This window comes from Sphaerodactylus townsendi, linkage group LG01 (assembly GCF_021028975.2).
Source record: "Sphaerodactylus townsendi isolate TG3544 linkage group LG01, MPM_Stown_v2.3, whole genome shotgun sequence".
In the NCBI taxonomy this organism is placed as follows: domain Eukaryota; kingdom Metazoa; phylum Chordata; class Lepidosauria; order Squamata; family Sphaerodactylidae; genus Sphaerodactylus; species Sphaerodactylus townsendi.
The window spans coordinates 24271349-24299284 of NC_059425.1; the positions used below are offsets into that span (position 1 = coordinate 24271349).

Below are 27936 nucleotides of genomic sequence, written 5' to 3' on the forward strand. Positions count from 1 at the left end.
CCCATAGTGTGTGTTAAGACACTTCCGGATCATGACGACCCTGACAACTGAAAACCGGAAGTCCTGTTTGCGTGGTTGTGAAGATTGCCTCTATGGTATGATGACTTCCCTTTAGCATCGCGCGTTGTTTTTCTCTTGGGCGCCGATATCATATATGACGGCATCACAGTGCGACTTTCCCGGAAGAGACGTGGCAGTTGAGCCAAGGGTCAAAAAAAGAGAAAAAGCGCCCCCCCCCCCGTCTGACTCTCCCCGCCCTTTATCGTGTTTTCTGTGATTTGTGGCTGCTGAAGTCTCCTGTGTAGAGGTTTTTCTCTCTGAGCAGGGGAAGAAGCAGGTGGAGAAGAGCGAGGGCTGGGGCGCCTGGGTTTCTAAAGAGAGGAAAAGGCGGAACTGGATACCTGGGGAGCCTGTTTTTCTTTCTCTGGGGCGGGGGAGTGCAAAAAAGGTGTTGCGACTAGGACACCTGGATTCCTTTTTGAGTGAAGATTCACCAGGAGGTTATAATATTGTGAGTAGATCACTGAATTTCTTTGACTAGGAAGCCAATTGGTGGGTCTGGAGGTTGGGACGATTAGTCTCAGGCAGGTGTGAGCAAGTGGTAGATCAGTTTTCGAAATATGTAAAATTTTAGTTTTTTAAGTGTAACGTTTCAAGTTAGTATATGTTTATGAACAAGTAAACACCCCTTACTTGCTGGGACTTGCTTCCACTAATAGGATTGGAATGTATAGGAGGTGTGAGTTAGGATGCCTGAATTGCTTTCGTAGGAGGCCTGTCATTTCTTTGTCTGGGACACTGGTGCAGCGTATGGCTTACTTCTAATGTTGTTAACTGTCAAATGAACTTAAATTACATTATGCCTACTGGTAAATTTAGAGCACATGGGCTGTTTCTGTCATGATGTGTTGTTTCACCTTTGAAAACTGTGTAAGAGACAGAAGGTTTCCAAGGCCTGTTTTTTCATTCAGAGCATCTACAAATTTGATAAAGGTGCAGGAGCCGTGTAAGAGGAAGGAAGGAAAAGAGGGCAACTGTAGGAGGCAGAGCTGTGAAGGCATTGATTAAAGTGTCAGGAAGGGTTGATCAAGGTGTGTTTATTTTTGAAGAAAAAAGGAAGTGATGTTAGACTAAGATTCTAAACTTCTATGGCAGGGAATACTAGGGAAGTAATGTACAGAGGGTGTTAGGGAATGAGTTTTGTAGTCTGGAGATCAAATAAGTATGCTGTTTTACTGCAGCAGGCAGTAGTCAGGCATGTGGAAGAAAAGCTTCTGACCCAGGCAAGACTTTAAACCCCATTTCTGTGCTTTTCTTACCCTGTCCAGCTCATTTTCGTCCTGAGTTGTCACCCTACTGACCGCCATGGGGCTCTGTAAATGCCCCAAGAGGAAGGTCACCAACTTGTTCTGCTTTGAGCACCGGGTGAATGTCTGTGAGAGCTGTATTGTTGCTAACCATACCAAGGTAAATGGTGCTGGTGGGTTGGGTGCAGAGAATGTATATGCTGCTTGTCAGTCAAATGATATTGAAGGTGGCTTAGGACAGATTAAAACAGTATGAGAAACTACACCCCAGATTAATATGTCTCCTGATCCATCCTTGGACAGTGGAGCAATTCCAGGGGATGATGTGGGAACCTGATATTAAAATGTTTCTCTAGTGTTCATGTATTTTTTTTCTGCCAGCCAGGAGAAATAGTTCATTCTTCCAGAATCTATCTATTTGTGATAGGGACTTGTGATAGCTATTTGTGATAGAGACCTTTTTATGTTATTTTTAAAATCTGAACTGTGCTCCGCATGGCCCAATTTATTAGCCTCTGTCTACCGGTGGTTTAAGGGGGCCTTCGGCTGAGGACTTTTTGGACCCTACTGTTCAAGATCCTGTTTAATCAGAAATGCTGAGGTGGAGTCTCCTGTAAGCAAGCCAGGTGCTGTACATTGCCATAGGCTCTGCACCAAATGTTCATCTTTCTTTCAGTGCATTGTCCAGTCGTACCTCCAGTGGCTTCAGGACAGTGATTACAATCCCAATTGCCGGTTGTGCAGTACCCCTCTCTCCACCAAAGAGACAGTTCGACTTGTCTGTTATGGTTAGTAATCCCTTTGTGTGTTCTCAGGTATCCTGTGTGTCCTAAGTAACTAGTGTGGTGTCAGAACAATTGATAGCCCTGGTATTGAGTCTCAAAGAAGATTAGTAGCTGGACTCAGATCGGCTTATCTGAGGCCAGTAACATGCTTTGGTGTGTGTATTTTATAAACATTTCTGCTTGGGGCAGTATATCCACAATACGAAATTCCATACCAATAATAAAACATATGCCATTAAATTTGCTGGGGGATCCCTTGGGCCAGTCACACTTTCCTGACATTCCTTACAAAATGTTTGTTAAAGTATGGAAGGGAAAGCCATGTACACAGCCCAAGACCTTGAATGATAAATGAGCATGGTAAAATAAGAGTGAGGATTGTTTTATTTCATTAAGACATTTATCAGTGTTTTTCCAGATATCTGAGATCCAAGGTAGGTAGCATCAATTAAACTGAACAAAAACAGGGAGAAAAAGCTTAAAAACCACAAACTACAGTAGAGATTGCTGTGTTTCAAAGCACCCACATAGCAGTCATCTTGAGATGCTGAAGTCTTATCCAAAGAGTTCTCCTTTAGAAGCATTTGGAAACTGGGTGACCTTATAATTTCCTCTGGAAAACTATTCCATAACACCAGAGCTGCCACAGAAAAAGTTTATGAGGCATCTCACAAGTAACTTGAAACCTCTTAGCCTTTTTCTGATTCTCCTTGTAAACCCGTCTTCCCTCCTGCAGATCTCTTTCACTGGTCGTGCCTCAATGAGATGGCAAATCAGCTGCCCTCAAACACTGCCCCTGCAGGCTACCAGTGCCCCAGTTGCAAGGCCCCCATCTTCCCCTCCGCGAACCTAGTCAGCCCAGTGGCATCAGTGCTACGAGAGAAACTGTCGACAGTCAACTGGGCTCGGGCTGGCCTTGGACTCCCGCTGGTAAGAGGCATATCTTTCTGTGCTCTTCTGGGTAAAAAAATGCTGGCTGAAAATGTGGCATCATTTAAAAAGAATTATCGCTTGTTTTATATATTGTCGGAGGCTTTCACAGCCAGATTCAACTGGTTGTTGTGGGTTGTCCGGGCTGTGTGGTCATTGTCTGGTAGATCTTGTTCCTCTTGTTTCACCTGCATGTGTGGCTGGCATTTTCCGAGGTGTATCACAGAGAGAAGTGACACACCTCTGAAGATACCGACCACAGATGCAGGCAAAACATTAGGAACAAGATCTACCAGACCACAGCCACACAGCCCGGAAAACCCACAACAACCTATTGTTTGATTTGTTTGCATAGATTTTAATCCCCCATATATCTGCAGCTTCAAGGCTGAGTTTGCATTCTTCTTGACTTTAAAAAGGCTGCTGCATGTATGTGTCCGTTAAATCTGTACAGTTCAGGAAATCCAACTATTGAGTAAAAGCCAAAGGGGCCAAAGAATAAGGGTAGAATGGTGGGAAGGGCAATAGTTACCAAGTGTCGTGAATGTCCATGGGGCTCTTGTCATGACCGAAAATACACATTCACCAACAAGTATTGTGATTGGGCTGTAGTGGGGAGCATGAAAGAAGAGCTCTGCTGGATTGGGCCAAAGGACGCTGTTTTTATATTCTACTAGATATTTTTAGAAGTTCCCCAGCACAGTTTCAATTGTATCTTCCTTCCCTGCTTGTCTGTTTCTTGGCTACATGTTTTCAGAAGTGCACTGCCTCTAGAACAGCTTGTTCTTTTAGCCCAGGGGTCGGCAACCTTTACCACCCAAAGAGCCATTTGGACCCGTTTTCCATGGCCCCGAAGGTCTACCGAGCCGGAGAGGTGGCTCCACACAGATCCACCTCCAGTTCGGGCCCTCCACTCACCTTTACTTCCAGCGCTGGGCTGGAGGGACACGCCCACACTACCCTCCGACCTCCAGACCATGCGGAGCCGCAGTAGAAGGGTGAAATAGCTGCATGCGGCTCTGGAGCCACGGGTTGCAGACCCGTTTTAGCCATTATGGCTCATTGCCAACGGTCCCTGTAAACTGCGTGGCTGTGCAGCCATAGTATTGGTGCTGTTCAGATAAGGGGCTGCCCAGTAAGGGGAGTTCTTCTGGGTGGCTCAATTCTACTCAGCTTCTCTTCGTCTCCTTTTTTCTGAAGCTTTCTTTGGGTTCCCATTGAGTTCCCTCCCTTTCTCAATTCATGCCGTTCCCCTCTGCTTGGTTTTCTCTTTCCATAAGATTGATGAAGCTGACGTGGTCCAGGAGACAGATTCCCATGACACCACTGACTACACTGACTGGTCCAGCTTCACAGGTGAGTGTTGCCATGGGGATTAGGAGCTGCGCAGGATGCTTACTGCGCCAAAGGAAGGCTTTTGTTCCTTTAAAACTGGGGACTAAGTTTTGCTAATGAAAGGGGACAAATCAGGATTCCTTACTATGGAAACTCTCAGTCATGCAGTACTTGATCAGTTATAAAGTCCTATCATGCCTTTATTAAAACCACCCAGTTAGTTGACAGTGTGTTTCTAGGCCTTCTAAGGCCCTGAAACAGAATGGATCTATGTGTATCATGGGGCGTTCCTGATCCCATATGAACCTGCCCCATAGTTTAAAGTTGGTGGCCAGCCTCAGTAAGAAGTGGGGCCTTCTTGGTTGGTGTTTTGGGCTGAGCTAGCGAGTGGTTTGCTTGCCTCCATTTCTGCAGATGAATACAAAACATTTGCTTCAGTTTACTCTTGGTGGTTAGTCTGACACGTTCTCTTGTTTGTTTTTCCAGTTGATTATTTGAGTATTTGGATATTTATGTTTTTAAAGTGTTGTCTATGATGATGTGTAATACTTTGAATAAGTATGAATTAAGTGCATTTTCACATCTATGAGAGCTAGGAGCTTGATTTCAGAGGAAACTTAGATCCAGTAGCAAATATGTGAAGGCCATGATACTTTAAATGAATGAGCTAGGCCTTTACTCTCTCTCACCCTGTTCTTCTCCAAATCCAGTTCTCAGCTCAGAGGAGGCCGGCCAGCAGAGCTCCCAGTCAGCCTTTGCCTACAGCCCAAGTGCTATCCTCCCTGCCTCCCAACCTCAGCAAGTCTTGAATAATGGGGGTCTGCAGGAGCAACACACAGTCATCAGCATGAATGCCTTGAGTGGGGAACCAGTCGCCATGAATGCAGGTATGCCCCTGGATGGGACTGCTTTTCTTGGTATCCTGTCTTGAATGACTTGTAGCTGCCTCCAAGACTGCAAAGTTGCAGAGTGTCCTGAGTTGCATCCCGGAGAGTGAAAAGTCCTTGCTCACAGAGCCAAAGGAAGGTCTCTGTTCCTTTAAAACTGGGGACAGTGCTATTTTTTGCTAATGAAAGGGAACAAATCAGTCATGTGTCCCCCCCAAGGGGACACATGATATAAGATGATGAGCCTCAAGACACCAGAGACACTTGTGTTCTGTGGAAGGCGGCTAGGCCCCTTTTTTGTTGTAAAGTGTGAAAGTTCTCTTCCCTGACAGCCTCTGCTGTTAAAAAGTTTAGGCCTTTTTGGATTTTAGCAATCCTGGTCAGCATTCAGGCTGTGCAAGTTTAGAGAAGCAAAGGAGCATTCTGGAAGCAGCCAGCCTAAGGAGGTGCAGGAAGAGAGAGCAAGAGCCGTCTCCAACAGGACTTGTAGTGCAAGCAAACCAAGCTTGGAAAGATGAGCTCCAGCCCCATTGGGGAAGAGAGGACAGCATCCACAGTGAGAGTCAGTGTAGGGTAGTGGTTAGAGTATTGGACGAGGATCTGGGAGGTCCCGGTTCAAATACCTGGAAGCTTGCTGGGTGACCTTGGACCAGTCAGTCTCTCAGCCTAGCCTACCTCACAGGATTATTGTGAGGATAAAATGAAGGAGAGGTGAACAGTGTAAGCATCAGGAGAGAAGCGAGCTATATTTATGAGGTAAATAAAATTTCTATGCTGCTTTTCAACACAAGATTTCACACAGCCCTGAAAATAGCATATGAAAGCCAGAAACCTTCAAGAGCAGAGGGGAGAGTGGTCGTTTTAGAAATGGGGGAGGGCTGCTTCTGGCTCTCCTCCAATAACCTCCTCAACAGCAGTTGGAAGCTGAAGCTTGTGTGGCGGCTGTCATGATTGGAGCTGGGCCCAGCCTTGTTGCTTCTGCCCCGCCTTTAGATGGCCATGGGTGTCTAAGGAAGGGTGCGGAAGAAGAGACAGCTGTGTACATGCCCTGTGATGGAGAGGGTGGAAATCATGGTTGAGAAGAAAGGGTGGTTTGCTGCTTGACACATTGGGCAGGGAGTTCATTCTATGGGAAGGTGGGCTTTTTAAACTACTTCTTTCCACTCCACAATCCCTTCTTCCCTGCAGCTTCCTCACCACGGAAAGTTTATGACACCCGAGAAGGCGGGGGCGGCAGAGCCTCTGATGCTCGCATCGACTTCGACGAAGACAAATACCGCCGGCGTCCGGCTCTCGGCTGGCTGGCCCAGCTGCTTAAGTAAGTTCAGAGGAACCAGACTGACGTTCAGGGTGGGGAGATGACAAAGGCTTTTCTTTTTACTGTGTCTCGGGCTAGAAAACTGTTGCTTCCCAGCCGCCTTATTCATCTTTTCATTATCCTGTGCCAGGTACATCCAGTGTTGGCATAAATTATGCAAAATGTTGCACCCTGTTTACAGTGGGTTCTGGAAACGTAGTGGCTGACCCTGGGACTCCTCTGCCTCACCAGCTGTGAAAGGAGCTGAGAGAACAGGCACAGACAGTAGCAGGGATCTTGTGGAAAGAAAGTATAAATAAGTGCGGAATGGCAGAAAACTGAGTCAGAACAAATTTGTCACTGTAAGATCCAGTTGTGACAAAACCTCCACCTCTCATTTTTGTTCCTTTCCTCTGTGAACATTACAAAATTTGATTTGGCTGGGGCTGAGAGGCCCTGCTGTAGCCATAGCAGCCTGTTTTGAATTCTGTGTTAACTCACATGTATCTTAGATTGCCTGCTTTCCTCTCTTAGTTGTTGAGTAGCACCTTGGTACTTAAGGGGAGAAACTGACAAGTGACAGAAGACCTGCTCTGCAGCAAACAGTCTGGGTTCAGTCCCTAGCACCTCCAGTTACAGGATTGCAGGTAGCAAGTGTTGAGAAAACCCCTTGCCTGTCTGAGACCTTGGAGTTCTAATGAGGTTTGGAGCAGACAGTACTGGGCTGGCCAAACCATTTGCCCAATTCAGTATTAAAACTTCTTTTTACATTGAATCATGGGTATTATATAAACCTTGGCAGTCTGGTTCCATATGTGAAGTTTGTTTGCTCTTTCTTTTACATGCAATTCTTCTGCCTGTACTGTTTCACAGTATTCTATTCCTGTCATTTTTCTTGGCTAAATGGTTGGCCAGTCTGTGACTTCACAGCAACTCAGTCAACGATGATCAGGAGCTCACAGGCCAGCATCCTGCTTGAACGGCTTCTGCACTGAAGTTGTTGCCATGTTAAGAGGGGGTATCAATGATTGATTTTATTTGTTCCTCTCAACAGGAACCGCTTCAGCTCCAGGAAGCAGCCACGGTCCTTGATGCAAAGGTTCATCATCCTACTCCTGATCGGAGGGATTGGCTTCCTCACCCTCATCATCATCATGATGAAGCTGGGCCGGGCCTCAGCTGACAATGACCCCAACCTGGATCCCATGTTCAACCCACACATCCGGGTTGGGCAGCAGTGAGCAGGGCAGCTTTCGCCCCCGCTGCTGTGCACCCTTCCCTTCTCCAGACCTCCTGGTGACTTGGGGAAGACGGAACTAGGGGATGATCTGTGGGAAAACTGCTGCAGCCAGATGGAACCGCCTTCCCTGGAAGAGCACATCAAGGCTCTGGTGCCTGCAAGGTCCACTAGGGAAGTTTAGAGAAAGATGCCTGGAGTGAAGGCAAGTCGTCCTCTTTCTCTCTTCGAACTGTGGATCCGGAGCTTGAGACATTAACTGTTTGGAGCCTACAGTTGGCAGCCTTCAAGGATACTGGTCTACAAGTTCAACGGGGCAGCAGAGGAGGCCCACAAGATGGACTTCCAGCAGGGGGCAGTGTCTGCCAGATTGCCCTGATGTTGTAGAGGAAAAGAGGGGTTCTGGATCTGGTTTTCCCAGCTGCCATCTCCTGGAATCCCTTCTTTCTGTTCTCACCCAGGCCTGCATCTACTGTAGAGAAGGACATCCCAGGTTTAGCCCTTGTCACTCGGCCATGTTCTCTGCTCAGCTGTAATGGGGGCTGAGAGGTTTGTTTGCTTTTTCCTGATATATTGTTTGAAATTTATAATGGAGGGCTAGGGTTCTATCAACCCTCATGCAAGGTCACTTTCTCAAGCCTTCAGTAGTGTGTGATTCAGTTTGGTCTCCGGGTGTTGGTAATCTTTCTCCTCCTACATCAAGTTGGACCAATATTCAACAAGCCACATGTATTCCAAGAACATCAGGAATGCTTCCTGAGATCTGCAGGGCTTGGCTGGAAGAGCACACGAGGGTGTTCGCAACTGATACAGTGGTGCTGTCCAAATCAGGACACTTGCCAGACTGGCAACGTTCCTGAGTGTCTCTTTTCAATGCAGCCCTGTTCCAAATGAAACAGGTTGTTTACCCATTAGCAGGTCTACCCTGCCTTCTTTTGTTTGCCTGTCTGCAGGGCCTCTGCAGCTTTTAGAGGACCATCTAGCCACAGGAGGATTTCCCCCCACCCCCCATCTTATTATGTGGGTGTAGGAAGCAGGACCTTGCTGTCATAGCTCCCGCAATATTCTGCTGCGTTACTGGCCCCAGTAAAATGTTTGTTCTGGTTGGGCTTAAATCCCATACTGCCACAATGGACTCTTTCATAATATTCAGAGGCTGATTATTGGAATAAGGTACAGGACTGTAATGGCTACTTCTCTACGAAGCTGGTAAAGAAACGTTTGGGGGTTGTAGTTTTTTCTTCTTGGGGTCCTGTTCCTGGGGGAGGGTAAGGAGGTCATGTTTTTAAGTTATTTTTGTGATCTGAAGTGCCCTGAAATCAATAGATGGGCTGTCAGATCTCTGCACAGTCAACTTCTCGGCTCCAGGCCTTTACCCTTCCCTCCACCACCCCAGCCTCCCATGGTGGTCCCTGAGCTGGACAGCTAGCAACTGTGTTACCCAAGACCCTAAAATGGCAGATACTGCTCTACAGGCAGCAGCTGAGAGTCTGAATGCATTGTGTGCTGTGAGCTTCCGTACCAGTTACTGGGTTACTCCTTTGTTCTAATGCTGTTGCGGAACAGCACTAAAAAGGCCACGTGGCTTTTTTTTACTGCCTTGATTCATAGGGTGTGTGGAAAGCCTGGTAGAAACACAAGACTGTGTAAGTCACTAAAGCAATAGACCTGTATGTTGCAATTCTATTAAACGCTGTTGGCTAATCCTGAGCTCCATTTGTTGCTCCTGTTCCTCAAAAGTAAACTGTAATGGCCTTTTCTGGATCCTGGGGAAATTACTGTCTCTTCTTCAATGCGATCCTCTAGTAGTGCTCTTCCCTGTAGGCAATGGTGAGGTACTCCATGATAAAACGGACGATGAAGACTGCGAAGTTCAGGGCTAGGTAGAAAGAGGATGAGTCTGATCATGTTGTGTGTTCTTAGCAACTAGATGAAGCTCCTAGATCCTAGCTTTCTTCTGCACTGGTTGGGAAATTTGGGGAGGGTTCTGTTATAGAGCACCTGCAGTGCATCCAAAACGCCCCAGGTGAGTCTCTGGAGTTTCCTGTTGAAAGATCTTGGGAGGGGTGCAAAAAACCCCTGCTACCAACCAGATGATACTGGTCAGACCAGTGATCTGGCTCATGGTCATGCCCCCCCCCCCCCCCCCCATCCCCATGTCACTGTACATTGCACTAGTAATGGGAAAGTTTTTGGATTTCCTCCACCCCATCCTGTTGGATTTCTTAGATGCCAAACTATGTTGCTAAACATTCTGTTTAACTATGTGTGGGTGTAAGACTGAGAGGAGATGGGACTGTTTTTCTAGGATTTGAGAAATTGCTGCCCCCACCAAACACATGCACTTGGGGGAAGGCAGTGTTTCAAAATATCTTCCCCAGAAGCAGGATTATTAAAACATGAAAGAGACTGCCTTCAGCAATTTTTCTTCCTCTTTCCTACTCCTTTGAGCTGCTGTGCCTGCATTATTTACCTGAGCCTATAACAACTTATCTGGAGGCAATCATCAGCATTCTAGAAATCTGAATAACTGCTGTGAAAAGTCCCTTTAATGAAGGAGAACAGGGCAGAAAGAATGATTTATTAGAGCCGTGGACATTGAGAAGCTCAAGAAGGCTAAAAGTGTAAAGATGAAGGGGAAAAATGTTTCTGCCCCAGCCTCTTCAGTGGTACATCACAGCTTGTTTTTGTCTTTAATGGAACTGGGACTCGAGTTCTAGTTGCTTGCCACATCCCTAATTACACTAGCTGATGGCTCTTTTGTAACCTGTGATGGCTCTACCCCCTTTCTGATGTGATTGTCTATCCTTCCAACTCCATCGCCCCCCCCCCCCCGCAAACCTTAAGTTGCAAATCCTCACCGAAAGACGTGAGAGCGAAGCACATCAGCACACTGTCTTCTGCTTGCAAGGTATAGATGGTTGCGAGCAGAGCCCAGTAAAAGCTGACCACTTGGGAGAACTGCAGAACAAAAAAAGGCAATGTAAAAATCTTTGTTTCGAGGTAGTGGGTGGGTGCACATTTTTGCTAGCAGGAAGTACAGCCCTGAATGGTTTTTGAGTCCAGTTATAGAGTTGTCAGATCCAGATTGAGAAATCCTTGGAGATTTGGGGGCTGAAGTCTGAGGAGGGCAATGTTTAGGATGGGGAGGGATCTCAGCACGCTATAATGCCATACAGTCCACCTTCAGTACAACAATTTTTTCCAGGTGAGTTGATCTTTGTCACCTGGAGATCAGTTGTAATCCCAGATTTCCATCTACCTGCAAATTGTTAACCTTAATCCAGTAGCCTCTTAGAGACCCCAAAGATTTTCAGGGTGAAAGCTTTCAAGAGTCAAAGCTATTTTTATCGAATAGTACGTTCTATGCAACTCTGGAGTTAATTATTTAATTTTTCAGCCCTTATAAAACGATTCAACCCTTATAACGTTTCTTAAGTTTTCACGTAGCCTAATCTTTAGTTTGACTTCTGTCCCAGCCAGGGATTATCTATTTTTTATGGCCACAATCCAAAAAGAAAATCTCTCACACCAGCTTCTGTAATTTTGGCAAAGGGGGATTAAGTTTACCAACAGTGTTATGGTATAATGGAAACTCATTAGATCCACCCTTTGGGATCCAAGGAAGTGATACAGGTCTCCAACGATGATTCCAGTATGGATGAGAAACAGGAGGATGGAGGAAATGGTGAGGACAACTTTGCTGGGGAAGGTGATGGTTATAAATGGATCCTTCCAGCTCATCCTCTCTACCCTCTTGCAGCCAGAAGTCACGTGAATTTCACAAAGCTAAGGGCAGGATGTGCCAGTTTGTAAAAGGGATCCTGAATTCATGAGGTCATAAAGATCCAATGGTTCTAAAAGGGTGGGGTAGAGTTGTCATTTTCCATGTGGACCCTAGAGTTTTCATGGAATTACAAATATCTCCAGACTATAGAGACCAGTTTCTGTGGAAGAAATGGCAGCTTCAGAAGGTACACAGAATCACATCCCTGCCGAAATCCCTCCCCAGGCATCACACCCATTTTTTTTAAAAAAAATCCCAAATCAGAGTTGACAACCTTCAAGTGAGATTACATGCTTACAAATAAGAAGCTGGAAGGACGCAGTACGTTAGGAATGCTTTGCTTGCAGCTATTCACTGTAGTTACATTCTGCTTGCCATTTCTAACTTGCTTCATGCATTACCCAAATCAGGCCTGTATTCTGGTATGCCTTTGCCAATCAAGGGATATCAGTCAGGAGGAGACAGGGTTAAAAAAACATAGATATTTATTGCAATAAAGGGAGCTGCTCCTAAAGCAACAGAAACATTGGAGGCTCGCTCAGTCTCTGGGTCCTTTTATACCAAATAGTACAGCTTTCCAGAATTCTCCATCCATCCAGTAGTAATAGTGTTGGTTATTTCTGATGGGTTATACATGAATTTATTATTTCTGTGATTGGTTCTTACATGCTATACAACTGCATACCTTCTCTTTGGTGTAATGCTTATACTAGAACCAGGGGGCATTCATTGAAAATGCTGGGGGGAAGAATTAGGACTAATAAAAGGAAACACTTCTTCACGCAACGTGTGATTGGTGTTTGGAATATGCTGCCACAGGAGGTGGTGATGGCCACTAACCTGGATAGCTTTAAAAGGGGCTTGGACAGATTTATGGAGGAGAAGTCGATTTATGGCTACCAATCTTGATCCTCTTTGATCTGAGATTGCAAATACCTTAACAGACCAGGTGATTGGGAGCAACAGCCGCAGAAGGCCATTGCGTTCACATCCTACATGTGAGCTCCCAAAGGCACCTGGTGGGCCACTGCGAGTAGCAGAGAGCTGGACTAGATGGACTTTGGTCTGATCCAGCTGGCTTGTTCTTATGTTCTTATGTTCTTACCTTAATTGGTTTCTCCCAATTATTTTTACCATTTATCTTTGTGGCCATTAGAAGTATAGATTTGCTTGTTAGTGTAAAATATTCCTCATTCAGTAACTGACTACTGTTACCTCCTTGATCCCTGGTATAATTCTAATTAAGCTTTGATCTACAATGGCAAGTGCAAAGATACCATTCTAATTAGGAAAGAACAAAATTGTCCTTGACCACTAAACAGTCCCTTTTAACCTACCATATCAGGTGGAAAAAGTTATTACACTCTCTTACTGGAATTTATTTCATTATTTTCCAAACAACTTTCTATACATCTTTTTAACTGGATACTTAAAATGGGATTCCTTGCCCTTAATATCACTTCTGTTTCTGCGTGGTCTTCTAGTTACATCTGTTTGATAAGCGTTTTCTACATCCCTAACACATGGAAATTAAAGAGGATATTTTCTTAATTTTTTAAAATTAAAAAACCTGGCAAATAAAGACCTTTCTTCTTCTTTGCCTCTTTTGTTGTATTTGTACACACATCTGAATCATGATCTATTTAAAAAGGATTAAAATTTATGAATTATAAATTCCAGAGAGGTAGTTGTGTCAATCTGTCTCAATCAAAATAGCACCTTAAACACAAACACGTATAGTGGCACCAGCTTTCAAGACACCGAGCTAAATACATTTGTTAGTCTTTAAAATGCCGCAAGACCATTTAATAATTTTAAAAAGGTGATTCCAGTGAGAACTTAAGATGCAAACACGTTAGGTGTTGCTAAAACTTTTCTACCAAAGATTTTTTGTTCCCGCAAACCGGCCTCGACCAATAGTTGAAGGCAAACCCGGGGCTGGAAGGCACCACAGCTGAAAACTTCTCTTTTGCAAATGCATTCCCTGCATATGAAAAACAACTTTATGAGGAAGAAGAACGCGAAACTTTTAGCGTTGTTTTGCTGGAAGTGAATGGACAAGGCAAGGAAGTGGGTGGAGGCCATAGAAAAGTAGTTCCCATTAGTGAATTCCCAACAGCGGTTCCCTTTATTTTTCCGCATAGGGGAGCCTATGCGGTTTCCATGGCATTCAACAAAACTTTATTATCCCCGGAAGTGATTTCTGACAGCGAACTTTATTGTTCCCGGAAGTGGTATTCGGTGCAGCGCCTCTTATATATCCCATTCGTAGCCTACTTATTGACGTTTCCAAGGCGGATTGGAGGCGGCTGGGGGGTCGGCCAGACTGATGGCGGCTCAGCCGGCCGAGCGCGGCCCTGAGCCGCCGGGGGGAAAGCGCAGGCCTCACGGGATGCTGAAACTCTACTATGGGCTCCCGGACTCATCTGCAGAAAACTTGGCGGGCCCGGCCAGAGGGGAGCTCGGGGGCCCCACAGACATCAACGGGCCCCACTTCGACCCGGAAGTTTTCCTCACTAAGGTGATGGTTTCAGAACTCGGGCCCGTAGCAATAAGCCTCCCCCATACTCGTCTTTGGGGCAAACCGCTCTTCAGGGAACTTCCCTCTGTTCTAGAGTCACTCCCTCTTTGCAGATCTCACAGGGGGAGGCCCTTGCCAACGCTTGTCTGTTAAAACTGTGACGCTTGAAGCTGAATGCCTCTAATAATACTGAGATCTAGTTCCGCCACCTCCCACAACGATCACGAAAAAGAAATGTGCCTCTGAGCATGAACAGAGTTCTTTTGTTAGCGTTTTATAGCAGTTTGCAACAGTAGGGCTTGGGGATACCTGGGTTTCAGGTTTCCAGTGCCGGGTTGGTAAATTACTGGAGAGGTGGGGATGAAGCCTAGGGAGTGTGGTGTTTGGGGAGAGGATCTCAGTGGGGTAGATGTCCTAGAACACACCATCAAAAGCAGCTGTTTTGTTCAGGAAAACTGATCCTATAGTCTGGAGATCACTTGTAGCTTTGTGAAGTTTCCGTGACTCACTTAGAAGTTGGCAACCTTACTGGATTGAAATGTCAATTTTGCCATGAAGTTTGTGGAATGATCTTGGGCTGGTCACTCTTAGCCTGACAGGTTCTTGTGAGGATAAGATGGAGAGTTGGAGTATGCTGCCTGGAGCAACTTGGGGTAAGAGTGGGATGAAAGCATGATCAAAATGCCAAAGCCCAATAGGAAAGTAGTATACTTACAGAGTGAGATGGAGTTTCCATCTTTGGAGTTTTTAAATGGAGGCTGGATCTGTCTTTAATTGTGTGTTCCTGCATGGAAGGGAATTGGATGATCCCTTCCAACTCTATGATTGTATACTCAGTTTTCTCGCTATTTAGCATTTCTTTAGTGTCAAGGAGGTGCTGGACACAGTGCAGAATGTGACTGTCATCCAGGATTTTTGGCAGTTTTCTAAGGGAGGGGTGAGATTGCCACACAGATTAGCGAAGGAGTAGTAGGTGTTTGAGGGAGAAGTGTTGGGACCCCGGAGGTTTGCAAGAAAACTGAACCCACTCCCAATATTTCAAGAAATTAACACTGTATGGTTGCTTTAAAACTTCTTTATAACCTTACTTCGTTCTTAATTAGTGTCATTTTAATTGGTACGTTCAAATAATGTTACAATATAGGAGAATAAAAGCCAGAAAAAGCATCTAAGTGCCTTTTGTTATGTGTTGCTTGCAGCATCCGAATAACATATGAAGTTTTCTTGTACTGAGAGAGTCAGCTTATCATCTGTCTAGCTAGCTACATATCGTGTACTTGAAATGGCAATGATTCAACAAGATTCCAGGCTGCTGTTCCTTTTCTCCATTGAGCCTGGTGCCTTTCCCTGTGGAGGGGGCCGTGACTCAGTGATAATGTATCTGCTTGACAAGAAGGTTTCAGGTTCAATTCCCAGTTTCTCCAGTTAAAAGAATCAGGTGTGAAAGGCCTGAGATCCTGAGAGCTGGTGTGAGTCTGAGTTGACAGTGCTGACCTTAATATAATCTGATTCACCATAAGGCAGTTTCATTCATATATATCTGTATCTCTCTATCTATAGATAGAGAGATACAGATATATATGAATGAAACTGCCTTATGGCATTGATATTGCCTTATGATATATTGCCTTATGGTATTGATATTGATATATCTATAGAGAGATACAGATATATATGAATGAAACTGCCTTATGGCATTGATATTGCCTTATGATATATTGCCTTATGGTATTGATATTGATATATATGGTCCGTACATCATGAGTCAAGCTAATGGTCCACTTAGGCTACAATCTTAAGGACTCTTTCCAACCAGTAAGCCCCACTTAACAAAACAGGCCTCTCTTCTCAGCTGACCTGCTCAGGATTGCTCCTTTAGTCTTGCATTGTCTCATGCAGCTAGCAAGGGCTCTCTAGGAAGTTGGGCAAAGATCTGTGCCCTCCTTTAAGAGAAAAACATTTGCCTGAAATGAGGAGATCAAAATTAAGAGCCAGGAGGTGGGGCCAAATGGGGTCTGCTGCTTACTACTCTGTTCTGTGCACCAGATGCGGAAGGAGTGCCCACTGGCTCATCTGATGGACTGTGAGACTGACATGGTGAAGCAGATCCGAGCCCTGGACAGTGATATGCAGACACTGGTGTATGAGAATTATAACAAGTTCATCTCTGCCACAGGTACTGAAGGGACTCAGCCACCTGAGCCCTTCTGTCTTGGTGTATCCTTGGGTAGGGCAGAGTGGGGCTGCTGCTTTAAAAATCCTAAAGGAGACCTGTTTTTCTTCCCCAGTTATCGTTTCTATAGCTCCTACGTTTGCAGTTGGGTTAATCTCAAGGTCCACCTAATCTAGTGTCATGTTTTCACCAGTGGCTGAGCTGGTTCTTTCACAAACAGAGCCTGAATGAAACAGCTTTACCCTGCTGCTTGCCTCTCAGCAGCTGATAGTCGGCGTTCCGCTGCCTCTGAACATGGAAGTTTATTTTATTTTTTAGGACTCATAGCTATTGGTATACATTTCCTCCTTTAATTTCTCTGATCTGTCTTTAAAAGTCAAGTGTGCCCTTGAGCATGGGCACATTTTATAACTGCACTTTTTCTGTTGAGCTAACCACCTCCCTGGAGATGTTGGTTCAGTGTCTGGAGGTCATGGCTGGATAAGTTGTCTAAATTGCTGTCACTGACTATTGGGAATGTTTTAACTTATGTATTGATTGATGTTTTATTGTTTCAAACATGTATGTTAACTGCCCTGAGCCCAGCTTCAGTTGGGAAGGGTGAGATATTCAATCAAACAATATACTTTTTATTATACAGTTCTTCACATCTGTCACTGTATTTAGCTTTCTACCAGCTCCAGAAAAAAGTCCGGTACAGCAAATCCCATTTTAAAGCCAGGGACTAGATTCACATAGGTTGGCCCACGGTCACATATAGGCTGCCCTTCAGCTCTGAAGTGGGTATGCCCTCTGGGAGACTGAGTCCCTCCCTCTTTCTCTGAATTTCCCTGCTGTTCAGACACAATCCGCAAGATGAAGAATGACTTCAAGAAGATGGAGGACGAGATGGACTGCTTGGCAGCCAACATGGCTGTGATCACCGAGTTCAGCGCCAGCATCAGCTGCACCTTACAGGATCAGCACGAGCAGATCACCAAGTTGTCAGGTGAGGACGGTGTTTCTTTGGGGGCTGCTAATGGGGAAAGCCCATGCCAGGGCCCTTGGATCTGCTCCGTGGCCTTATGGGATGAGTTGGGGAAGAAGCCTGTTGACTGGATGTTGTATGGCAAAGAAGCATGGCATTGCATGAGCAAGAAACCCATTGCAAACAGATTTCTATGAGCAGAGGAGCTGTTCAGCTGCTGGGATTTTTTAAAGTGACAGACAAGCAGAATTCCAGAAGTGGAATAAATTATTTAGATTAGGCAGATTGACATTTTCTCAATTTGTACTCATTCATTACATTTCCCTTTCACTTTTCTTGCCATCGTGGCATTTGTAATGGGCATATTCCCATTCCACCATGCTCCAAGCCATCTATTTATTAGTACTCCCTGTTTTCATAAGCATTTGGTTTTGCCTTCTCTTTGATGGCCACATACAGATGAAGCATTGGCTTGCAAATCTGGAGCCAGCCTTAGGAACATGGACCCTGTTGTCCTCCCTTTTTGTTGGTGTCCCCTGTAGTTTTTGCAAAGACCTCGATGAATGTACAGGACACAGCAGCTAATGTGGTGTTCCTGAGGCTGTGCAGGCATGAGCTTGACTCAATAACTTGGTTGGGAGACCACTGAAAGACTCATTTAGGAGCAGTGGATAGCAGGCAGATGGAAAAAGATGTAGATCAAACCCATGTGGCACAATTCACTGGGGGACGTTCTCCTGCTCAAGCCCCATTGGAATGAAAGGAGGTGTGAGAATCTGGCATATTTCATGGATCATGTTTACAAGAACTTGTTCGTTACTTGAAGGCAGGAGGGAATTCTCATACGGCCTTGACGTGGATATGCCATGATCCGACTACCTTCCTTCCTTCTCCCACCAGGTGTTCACACACTCCTGCGTAAGCTGCAGTTCCTTTTCGAGCTGCCTGCCCGCCTGACTAAGTGCGTGGAGCTTGAAGCCTACGCACAGGCAGTTCGCTACTACAGCAAAGCTCGCTCCATCCTCCACCAGTACCAACACATGCCCTCCTTCCGAGGTATCCAGGATGACTGCCAGAAGATCATGGCTGATCTGGCTCAGAAGCTGCGTGAGAAGTTCAGGTAGGAAATGGCAATGGCCAGTAGGCATCGAGGACCTGTATGCAGGGAGCCCGTGTGCTCAACTGGCATAGACTGGGCTATGCTAGAGGGCTGTTGTGATTTTAAATAAAGCAAGAGGCCTGAAACTCAGGAGGCAGACCTGAAATGACCTCCATGTTTAGAGGTTAGTAAGCCACTAAATGTCATTCTCTGGGGACAGTAACAAGGAAGGGTCATTGCTGCTATGTCCTACTTGAGGAACCATCTGCCAGGACATGGTGGGAACCAGGAAGCTGGACTCCCCCAAAAGAATCTTGGGAATTGTAGTTTGGTGAGAGACCCTTACAGAGCTATGGTTCCACGAGGGCTCCAAGGGGAGAGGGGGCAGCTGCTATAGGGGAGATAAGCTCTAAGAGTCCCTCCTTTCTCCTCAGGGATGGGGGATCCGATGCCAAGGACTTAGCTGAATGCGTGGAGCTTCTGCTGCAGCTGGGAGAGCCAGCTGAGGAGCTGTGCGACGAATTCCTCTCTCATGCCCGCTCTCGTCTAGAGGCTGAACTGCAGACCCTGGAGGCCGAGCTGGGGGATGGGCAGCCCCTGGGTATTTCCAGCCCGGCCACTGACATCCTTGAATTCACTGACCGCGGGTGTAACAGCTTTGTCAGCAACATGTGCCTGGTGATCGCCTCATACCAGGAGCTGTTTGTCAATCGGGAGGGTGCTGGAGAGATTGCCCTCATGGCCCACGACAAGCTGGTGGCCTTTGTGGATGGCCTGATGGGGCGCTATTTTGCCCTGGTGGAGCGGCGCATCCAGCTTGAGAGGGGTTTAGGGGACAACTCGCTGCTGGTGCGAGCCCTGGACCGCTTCCACCGTCGCCTGCAGGCCTTGGCTAAGCTCTTGCCGGCCTCACAGGCAGCAGCTGAAGGCACGGAGATTGTGGTGCGCGCAGCCAAAGAGCGCATCCGCCAGTACCTCCAGGCCCTGCAGAGCTTCTACGTGGATTGCCTGACAGATGTGCGCCAGTCCCTGGCAGCCCCACGGCTCATGGGCAAGGACAGCCCCAACCTGGCGGAACTCCTGGGCACCATCTCCGCTTCCATCCTGAACCAGATTAAATCAGTGCTCACCTACGTTCACCTCTTCACTGCCAAGGACATCACTTTCTCCAACAAGCCTTATTTCAAGGTACACAATTGGAAAAGGTGTTTGTTTGTTTTTTGCAGCCTATTTGGGTTTGCAGTAGCCCAGAGAAATCCAGGACAGGTAATGATAAATTAAAATATGTGTTGATATGTATTAGAAATATGTGCTCTGCAGCTTTCATTTTGACCTTTCCATTATAGAAAAAGGCCACCTCTGATAAGTCCTGCCCTTTTTAAGAGAGGGGCCCTGGCTCAGTGGGAAACTTCCATTGGGATGGGATTCTGTGTTTTTTTGTGGCCGCTGCTTCAAGAAAACTATTTCTGCCTCCTTGCCTAGGAAGGGTTAAGCGTACCAAATATCTGCCAGTTCAGCTTACAATAGAGATAGGCACCTGGAGATCCAGATTCTCAGTCTGCCTGCAGAGGCCTCCTATATCAGCGGTTTCTCAACCTGTGGGTCGCGACCCCTTTGGGGGTTGAACGACCCTTTCACAGGGGTTGCCTAAGACCATCGGAAAACGGTCTTTTTATATTTTATGTATACCAATTTTATGGTTGGGGGTCACCACAACATGAGGAACTGTATTAAAGGTTGCGGCATTAGGAAGGTTGAGAACCACTGTCCTATATGGTCACTTAATGCTTAGGATATACTTTTTGTGATTCATCTGCTTTGTCATGATACAGGATTCCAAGGGCTATTTAAACCCTCCTCCTCCTCAATGTGAGCAGCAACCAAAGACTTTGCTGGCAACCTCTCATTCAGTCTCTTGTCTGCTTGTTCCTTTGTATGAGCCCAGGCAAGGAAGCGGTACACTGAGGGGAGGGGCTGTGGCTCCATGGAAAAGCTTCTGCTTGGTATGCAGAAGGTCGCAGGTTCCATCCCAAGCACCTCCAGTTAAAGGGATCAGGTGATAGGTTATATGAAAGATCCTTGCCTGAGACCCTGCTGCTGCTTCCAGCCTGAGTGGGCAATGTTTACCTTGATGGACCAGTGGTCTGATTCAGTATGGGGTAGGTTCAGGTGTGCCAATGTATGATAAGGAAAGAATTCTGCTACAGGCCATCTTTCCTATTCACAGTAGATCAGAGGTAGTTAAAGGCTTGTCTTGCCTTTGCTCATGACTCTGCTCAGGTGGGAGCAAGACAGTGGATGGCACTTCTGTCCTTGGCCCTTACTGGCCCGTGTTCAATTGATGAGTTTCTAACCAGCAATTTTCAGGCTTTCTCCATTCATTTCATCAACTTGCTTTCCCCTCCTTGTGCTCCTAGGGGGAATTCTGCAGCCAGGGTGTCCGCGAAGGCCTCATTGTCAGTTTCATCAAGTCCATCTGCCAGACGGCACGGCAGTTCTGCGAGAGCACGGGGGACAAGGGCGGATCGACGCCTCCTGCACTTCTACTGCTCCTCTCCCGCCTCTGCCTGGACTATGAGACCTCCACCATCAGCTACATCCTCACACTGACTGATGAGCAATTCCTAGTGCAGGTATTCCCCCCCCCCCTCCCACCTCCCAATTTATTCAACAAATTTGTATGCCATTTTTCCAGAATTTTGAGTGTATGGAAAGTGGATGTGGGATAACTTGTGACAGAATGAGGAATGTATGACTTATAAATCATCACATGTCAGGGACAGCTTTCTGTTTCCTTCTGTTCAGAACTGAGTTCTTTGGGACTGAGGCTAATCTATGCCACAAATACGCAGAGTCAGAATGTCACTTTAAAATGTTTCTAGTCCTCATGACTATAAGTTGGGGTTGATTTTCTATTTTATCATTTTGTTTTATTGCTATGGTTTTATTTATGATGTTTTTATTGGTATATTTTACTACTTCAATTTTTTTATGAGCTACCTAGAGACCTTTGTATAAGGCGAGGTACAAATGACCCTGGTGAGTTCCGCAGGGCCTGTAAAACGGTTTTGTTCCACAGGGCTTTTGGCGAGGCCGGCTGCGGATTCCCCCTCCAGGATGCCCCTGTGTTGCGTGCTGTTCCGCTCTTGGCACGCCCAATATAATATCTGAAGTGCACTGCTGCCCCGCCTGGCCTTAGGACGGGCATCACACTGTTATAATGTATTTTATAATGCTGTCTGATGCTGCTCGGTTTTAAGACATCTGTAAATTGTTTTAACTTATTTAATGTATTTTATGGTGTGTAATGTAATGGCCTATTGTATATAATATTGTTTTGGCCTTCTGTACACCGCCCAGAGCCCTTTGGGGGTGGGCGGTTTAAAATCTAAGATAGATATATATATATAATATTTACTAATAAAATAAATAAGGCTACCCATGAATGGTGCAGTAGGACTAGGGTTATACAATTAGAGAACAATGCTAACAACCAACTGTCTAAAGCAGAGTATTTCATAAGCAATATGGAAAGTGGCTTGCAAGGTGTAAGACATTTCAGTAATAGAAAGTGCCTTGCTCGTGCCTGTTTTTATTATTTACGATGGGGGATTTTTTGCACTTCTTCCTCTCCAGGACCACTCCCCTGTGACCCCAGTGACAGGGCTGTGTACTGAAGCCCGTGAAGCTGCCCAGAAACTGTTGAACCATTACGTCAAGGTGCAAGGCCTGATCATCTCACAGATGCTGCGCAAGAGCGTGGAGACCCGTGACTGGATCACAACCATTGAGCCACGCAACGTCCGTGCTGTCATGAAGCGTGTGGTGGAGGATGCCACTACTATTGATGTACAGGTGAGCGGAGGGGGTTGGGCTTCATTCAACGTGAGCCCAGTGGTGTGCAGCTTTGCCTATTATATTTTAAGTGGCGTTCAAATGTAAGATCTGATACCATTCGAAGTAAACCAAGATACAGAGCCATAGGTGCACAGTCTGTAAGGATTGCAGGTGAGGAGACAAGAGCCATCTATAGACTCCCTTGGAAGCAAGCTCATCTTTCCAGGAGACCCCAAAGCAATGAGTGGCCTCTTGCCTCCACGCCCCCAGGGAGCATCAAATAAAGTCTTCATTCCCTAGTGTGCAACCACCAGTGAAAAGAGGTTCTGCGCTTTTCCTAATAAGAACAGAATCAGCCACCAGAAATAAAAAACAGAGCTAAGAAACATGTATCAGTCAATTAAAAAAAACTCATTAAATTTGATAGAACAGCAAAGAGACAAAATGCACACAGCTCAACCATTGACTTCTTGTGGAATAAAAAAAGTCAGAACCTGGCTCAGAACATGACTGCAATATTGGAATCTCAGCCACCTGTCTGGAGAAGATATTTCAGAAACAAGGGTCCACAAATTGAAAAGGCCAGCAGCCTCTCAAGAAGACCTTAAATAGGGGGCAAGTTCTTCTAGTAGAAGGTGGTCCTTTTATCATTCATATAGCGGTGGGAGAGAAAGGTAGTGCACTGTGGGGGAATCCTACTTGTTCCCCCCCACCGCCCCCCGAGGAAATACTATGCTAGAGAGTAGTTAGCTGGACAAAAGCATCCTATTGGATACAGAGATAGGGGTGAAATTTCTCCAGCTTGTCAATTTCCTGACATGAGAGGGAACTCCTCCAAAGAAACAGAAAGTTGGAAGCAGCTCCTTTTGTCCACTCTCAGATCCCAAAGCTGATAAACTACTGGCAACACAGCCAGAAAAATCAAATTTCAATTACAACTGTGATAAAGCTGGTCTGAATTAAACTATAGTCATAAGGACCTCAGTGAAGAATTTAATACAAAATAACAAGTCGCTTCTTTGGGCTTCAATGGCAAAATTGTCACACACAGGACAACAAACAGTTGAAAAACCCTGTGTACAAACCACACAGTATTGAAAGTAAACTGCAAATCATGAAATCCCCATGCAGGGTTATAATACACTAAGGATGAAAACAGAACATGTGGCACTCACAGTTTTTCAACTGAGAAATTAATTCCCCACAAAGCACTATTTCTATAGGGGACCTGGTCCCTCACAATCAAAGCGATATTCACAGTACAAACATATCCAAAATTGAACGCTTCACAGAATTATATTATTACGAGCAAAATGCACCAGCAATGATTTAACAAACACAATCACTCCCTCCAACCCGAAGTGCTAGCTTTTATATTTTGGTTTTGCAAACTGTTTATTTAGGGCAGATAAATAATGAGGACACGTTTGGCTTCCTTCCTGGATTTCTCTGAATAGCCAGTCCTGCTTTGCCTCAATGCTTATCATGTACACATATTTTTGCATTTAATTAGCAGCGTTGTGCTAGAACACATCATTCACCTAAGTGTTACTAAGGCATCCGGCAAAGTGGCGTCCAGATCCCAGGCAGGCGATGCTCTCTGAATAGTAAAGGCAAAGTGTCCTCATTTCTCTTATTGCAAGTGCCCTTTGGAAAGGAAAATCAGCCTGTAAGCATCTAAGGACTTCTGTGCTTAAATCACATTGTATAGAATATTATATACAATTTCTGGCATACCTTTTCTCTCTTAGCATATTTTCATTACTTCTGCCCCAAAACCTGGTTATGTTGTTAAGTTCTTATTGTTACAACAGCAAGGCTGAACATAACAAAATGCCTCCAAGCTAGAGATGTAAAATTTCCAGAAATTTTGAAATCACAGGGGGGGGGAACATTTTTTTTTTTGTTCCCCCTGGGAAAAAGCAGAACTTGGGGGGAGAAATTCGATTCGAGTTTTGTCAACTAATTTTATTGCTTTAACAGCATAAAACGCACAATTTATAACTTACCCAGCTTATAAAATTGCAATTTTTTATTAACTTTAAAGCTTATAAATGTTTTAGTTTGTTGCAAGCAAAGTTGCTAATACAGTGGAACCTTGGTTTTCATTGCCTTCGGTTTTCATCGGTTTCGGTTTTTGTCGATTTGCAGTAAGGTGCAGGGGTTTGTGGAGAAAAATCACCCAGACAAAGCTGTTGCAGGCCGTGTCTGCAACTTGTTTAATGACAATGTCGTGCCCCATTTCAGAGGCATCAGAAGCAGACCTCTTTGGACAGCTTTCTGCTGTGACATTGGTCCACTGGCTCTGAAGCTAGTTCTAGTGTTATTGTTTGTTACTGTTTTCAGCATTAAACAGTACGTTTATTCACCAAAAATGTGTTTTTGGTATGTTTTTTGGAGTGCCTAGAACGGATTAATTGGATTTACATTGATTCCTATGGAAAAGTTTGCCTCGGTTTTCACCGGTTTCGGTTTTCATTGATTCTTTTCGGACGGATTACCAACGAAAACTTAGGTTCCACTGTATACCCAGTACTTCAGAGGAAACTGTGAGCCGATGCACCCTATGCTATATTAGCACGTGAATCTTAATTTTGGCTATTTGGTTTTCCTCTGAGGCTGTGGTGCAGTTTCTGCTCCACACCCTCCTGATTTTTCACCTGGTCTGTGGGTAAATGTGTCACAGTGGTTTGAGGGAGAGGTGAAAAGGTCAACCACGAGGTCAAAAGAACAACAGAAGGCTCGCAGCTGTTGGGAAGCAATGAAAGCCCATGCATGTTCCCTCCGTGATGACTCAGTATCCTTCTAGGTGCAGAAATGCATCTTGGATTTAACAGATGTGTATGTCTACAAGAGGCCTACCAATGTCTTTAACAGCCTTTCCCTCATTCAAAAAGAAAATATTTAATAGGAGTTCTTTTTTTCAGCACTCCCAAAATTTCCAATTTTTTCCACTGGAAAAATGGAAAAAAGGCATTGGGGAAGAAATGGTTTTTTTCCGGGGGGGGTGGGGGGTGGCGGGTTCCCACTCTCTTTGCTCTACTCTGAGGTTCTGAAAAATTGTGCTGTTGCTGCTGAGTAGCCACAGCTCAGTCTCTGGGATTGGGAAGGCATGGCTACGAGAAACCTCACGGCCCAGCAGGGCTCATTTCAGAGACTGGCTACGATGAGATGCTGGTCCATTTCCCCTCTCCCATCTCTCAAATGTTGCCTCTCACCACAGGTGGGGCTTCTGTACGAGGAAGGTGTGCGCAAAGCACAGAGCAGTGACTCCAGTAAAAGGACCTTTTCGGTGTACAGTAGCTCCCGACAGCAGAGTCGTTACGCACCCAGCTACACGCCCAGGTGAGCAAGACAGGTGGGACTTTTCTAACCTTCCTTGTGCATGTTCGATACCAGGAGCCCCCCCTCCGTCAGCTCAGGTTGGGCCTGCAGCTGTTTCCTAGATCTGTCCCCATCCCTAGCCACTCTACCTGATCTAAATTCATTGCAGAACACTGTGTAAAAACAGACACAGGCTCGTCTTCTTTTCCTCCTCCCTCCTCATCTGTTTTAAGCTATGGCAAAAGGAAGGCATTTAGAGAATGTGATTGTTCACAGTCCTTGCCACGCCAGAGCTGATATGTTTACCAAGAGCTTCTGTGCCTGGTCACCTGGGGGTGATCTTTTGCTCTCCCTAGGCAACCAGATTAATGACTTCTAGATTAATTGAGTCTTTCTTGTCCCACCCCTAGTGCACCCATGGATACTAACCTGCTGAGCAACATCCAGAAGCTGTTCTCAGAGCGGATTGATATCTTCAGCCCCGCGGAGTTCAACAAGGTGAGGAGGCTGCCACGACTCTTCTTCAATCTCATTTTATTTTCAGTTTGGGCAGTTAGGGAACAAAACAAGAAGTTCCTCAACCCATCTATGGATGTGAACCAATGGGTTGAGGACCATCAAACCAACCAGTTATTACTGTCATGAATGGTCACTGTGCTTACCTTGAATGGATTCGAGTTTTGCATAAAAGCTACATCTTGTATTTTGTGCCTTTTAGAATCCAGCATTCACATTTCCCCCTCTGTAGTCATTTCTGTGTATGTGTGTGTTAGCTGTTGACTGAAGAGACAATTCATGCATTTTATGAACTGGCTTTAGTCCCATTAAAATCTCCGCCAAAATAACACTGAGTGCCACAGGGCTCATTTTTGAAATAAGTTTGAAATTTTCTGAAGTTCCAGAGATGAGCTTTTGCATTTCACCTCTGCTGTCTGTCCTTCACTCAGGTCTCTGTGCTGACGGGCATCATCAAGATCAGCTTGAAGACATTCTTAGAGTGCGTCCGTTTGCGCACTTTTGGGCGTTTTGGTCTGCAGCAGATCCAGGTGGACTGTTACTATCTGCAGCTTTACCTGTGGCGCTTCGTCTCCGATGAGAATCTGGTGCACTTCTTGCTAGATGAGATTGTAGGTAGCACAGCCCACCGCTGTCTTGACCCTGTGCCCATGGAGCAGAGTGTGATCGAAGTCATCTGTGAGCGTGGATAGTGTGGGTGCCAGATCAGGCGCACATGTGTGTATGTACTCTTGGGCATGTACAGGAGATGGGGAGAAATGCCTTGGAAACCTGCTGCAGTTGTGGATCTCGCTTCCAGACCTCAAAACCCAGCGTGACAAAAGAAATAATCCCATTGTGTCTTCAGTGTTCAGCACAGACCACACACATATTTATTTTCACTGCAACCAGGCATCTGGAACACTGGAGAAAATAAAACCATGTCAGTTAAAAGCACTTGCTTAATTTTGTGCATTGTTTCTTCTGATGTGATTCAACTTTTCAGAACAGGCTATCAAGTCCCCAGTGGGGGAAAGGAATCCCCCTCCCCCAGGTCCTGTTGTTTGCTGAGTGGCAATGGGAGAAAAAAGTTTGTGTGTCCTTGTGCATTTACCAGAAGTTTTTTATAGGAAGCAATGAAGGTAGCTCTAGCAATTGACTGAAACTGTTATGGTTTTGCCTCCTGCACAATGCTGTTTTATAATGATTTTTTCGTGGAAGGAAAGGACACTGCCAGACTAAAGACTAAGCTTGTATCTAACTGGAAAGTGTAGCTAATCCGACGTCCCTGATAATTTTATTTATTTATTTATTTATTTTATTAGTTCCACTTTTATACCGCCCTCCCCCAAAGGGCTCAGGGTGGTTTACATCACAATAAAAAGCGGATAACAGAGTAAAATACTAAAAATTCATATCAGTTAAAAGCAGCGCTCCTAATTCATAATCAGTTAAAACAGATGGCGTTCAGCCATTAACTCCTCAACTCCCCCAAGAGGGGAACAGCGGATCTTAGTTGTTAATGGGCACCTATCAGCAGCCGGCCTCCCCAAAAGCCCGGTGGAATAACTCAGTCTTACAGGCCCTGCGGAACTCACGTAGGTCCCGCAGGGCCCGGACAGTTGGAGGAAGAGTATTCCACCAGGCAGGGGCCAGGGCCGTAAAAGCCCTGGCCCTGGTGGAGGCCAGCCGCATCATAGAGGGGGCGGGGATCTCCAGTAAATTGGCCTCTGCGAGCGCAGAGACCGACGTGGGACATATGGGGCCAGACGGTCCCTGAGGTACGAGGGTCCCAAACCGCGTAAGGCCTTAAAGGTTAACACCAATACCTTGAAGACGATTCGGAATTCAACTGGAAGCCAGTGCAGACAGTGCAACACGGGCGTGATGTGATCTCTAGAGGCACCGCCCGTGAGCAGACGAGCCGCCGCATGCTGGACCAGTTTCAATTTCCG

General features: G+C 45.7%; 3 protein-coding genes across 5 annotated transcripts; 2 read left to right on the forward strand and 1 right to left on the reverse strand.

Annotated features, from left to right (window-relative positions):
* The first annotated feature begins 40 nt into the window (after positions 1–40).
* On the forward strand, positions 41–9488 carry ZFPL1 (zinc finger protein like 1). Of its 3 annotated transcripts, none has more exons than XM_048514014.1 (8): positions 41–95; positions 1329–1467; positions 1984–2095; positions 2829–3022; positions 4303–4378; positions 5068–5244; positions 6433–6562; positions 7596–9488. In XM_048514014.1, the coding sequence occupies exons 2-8, from the start codon at positions 1366–1368 to the stop codon at positions 7780–7782; spliced, it is 978 nt and encodes a 325-aa protein (XP_048369971.1). In that variant the 5' UTR covers positions 41–95; positions 1329–1365; the 3' UTR covers positions 7783–9488. The 3 variants fall into 3 exon arrangements, with proteins under 3 accessions (XP_048369971.1, XP_048369956.1, XP_048369965.1); XM_048513999.1 differs by lacking the exon at positions 41–95 and adding an exon at positions 105–511; XM_048514008.1 differs by lacking the exon at positions 41–95 and adding an exon at positions 105–382 and having other exon boundaries at positions 1327–1467.
* A 92-nt stretch (positions 9489–9580) lies between these two features.
* TMEM262 (transmembrane protein 262) lies at positions 9581–11522 on the reverse strand. The gene is made up of 3 exons (XM_048504425.1): positions 11349–11522; positions 10640–10739; positions 9581–9657 (listed from the first exon to the last, which is right to left on the reverse strand). The coding sequence occupies exons 1-3, from the start codon at positions 11520–11522 to the stop codon at positions 9581–9583; spliced, it is 351 nt and encodes a 116-aa protein (XP_048360382.1).
* A 2283-nt stretch (positions 11523–13805) lies between these two features.
* On the forward strand, positions 13806–26938 carry VPS51 (VPS51 subunit of GARP complex). Its single transcript, XM_048514026.1, has 10 exons — positions 13806–14086; positions 16133–16262; positions 17101–17247; positions 18127–18346; positions 18760–19513; positions 20743–20958; positions 21962–22180; positions 25386–25507; positions 25897–25984; positions 26434–26938. Exons 1-10 carry the CDS (start codon positions 13895–13897, stop codon positions 26692–26694), a joined length of 2349 nt encoding a protein of 782 aa, XP_048369983.1. The 5' UTR covers positions 13806–13894; the 3' UTR covers positions 26695–26938.
* Positions 26939–27936: the final 998 nt, after the last annotated feature.

Excerpts from the sequence above, each read along its gene's own strand:
- ZFPL1 (XM_048514014.1), top strand. The coding sequence starts at position 1,366 with ATGGGGCTCTGTAAATGCCCCAAGAGGAAGGTCACCAACTTGTTCTGC. Across the intron at positions 4,379-5,067 it reads TGACTGGTCCAGCTTCACAG|TTCTCAGCTCAGAGGAGGCC; the intron begins GTGAGTGTTGCC and ends CTCCAAATCCAG. Across the intron at positions 6,563-7,595 it reads TGGCTGGCCCAGCTGCTTAA|GAACCGCTTCAGCTCCAGGA; the intron begins GTAAGTTCAGAG and ends TCCTCTCAACAG.
- TMEM262 (XM_048504425.1), bottom strand. The coding sequence starts at position 11,522 with ATGAGCTGGAAGGATCCATTTATAACCATCACCTTCCCCAGCAAAGTT. Across the intron at positions 10,740-11,348 it reads ATTATACCATAACACTGTTG|TTCTCCCAAGTGGTCAGCTT; the intron begins GTAAACTTAATC and ends TTTGTTCTGCAG. Across the intron at positions 9,658-10,639 it reads CTTCGCTCTCACGTCTTTCG|CCCTGAACTTCGCAGTCTTC; the intron begins GTGAGGATTTGC and ends CTTTCTACCTAG.
- VPS51 (XM_048514026.1), top strand. The coding sequence starts at position 13,895 with ATGGCGGCTCAGCCGGCCGAGCGCGGCCCTGAGCCGCCGGGGGGAAAG. Across the intron at positions 20,959-21,961 it reads ATGAGCAATTCCTAGTGCAG|GACCACTCCCCTGTGACCCC; the intron begins GTATTCCCCCCC and ends CTTCCTCTCCAG. Across the intron at positions 25,508-25,896 it reads GCACCCAGCTACACGCCCAG|TGCACCCATGGATACTAACC; the intron begins GTGAGCAAGACA and ends TCCCACCCCTAG.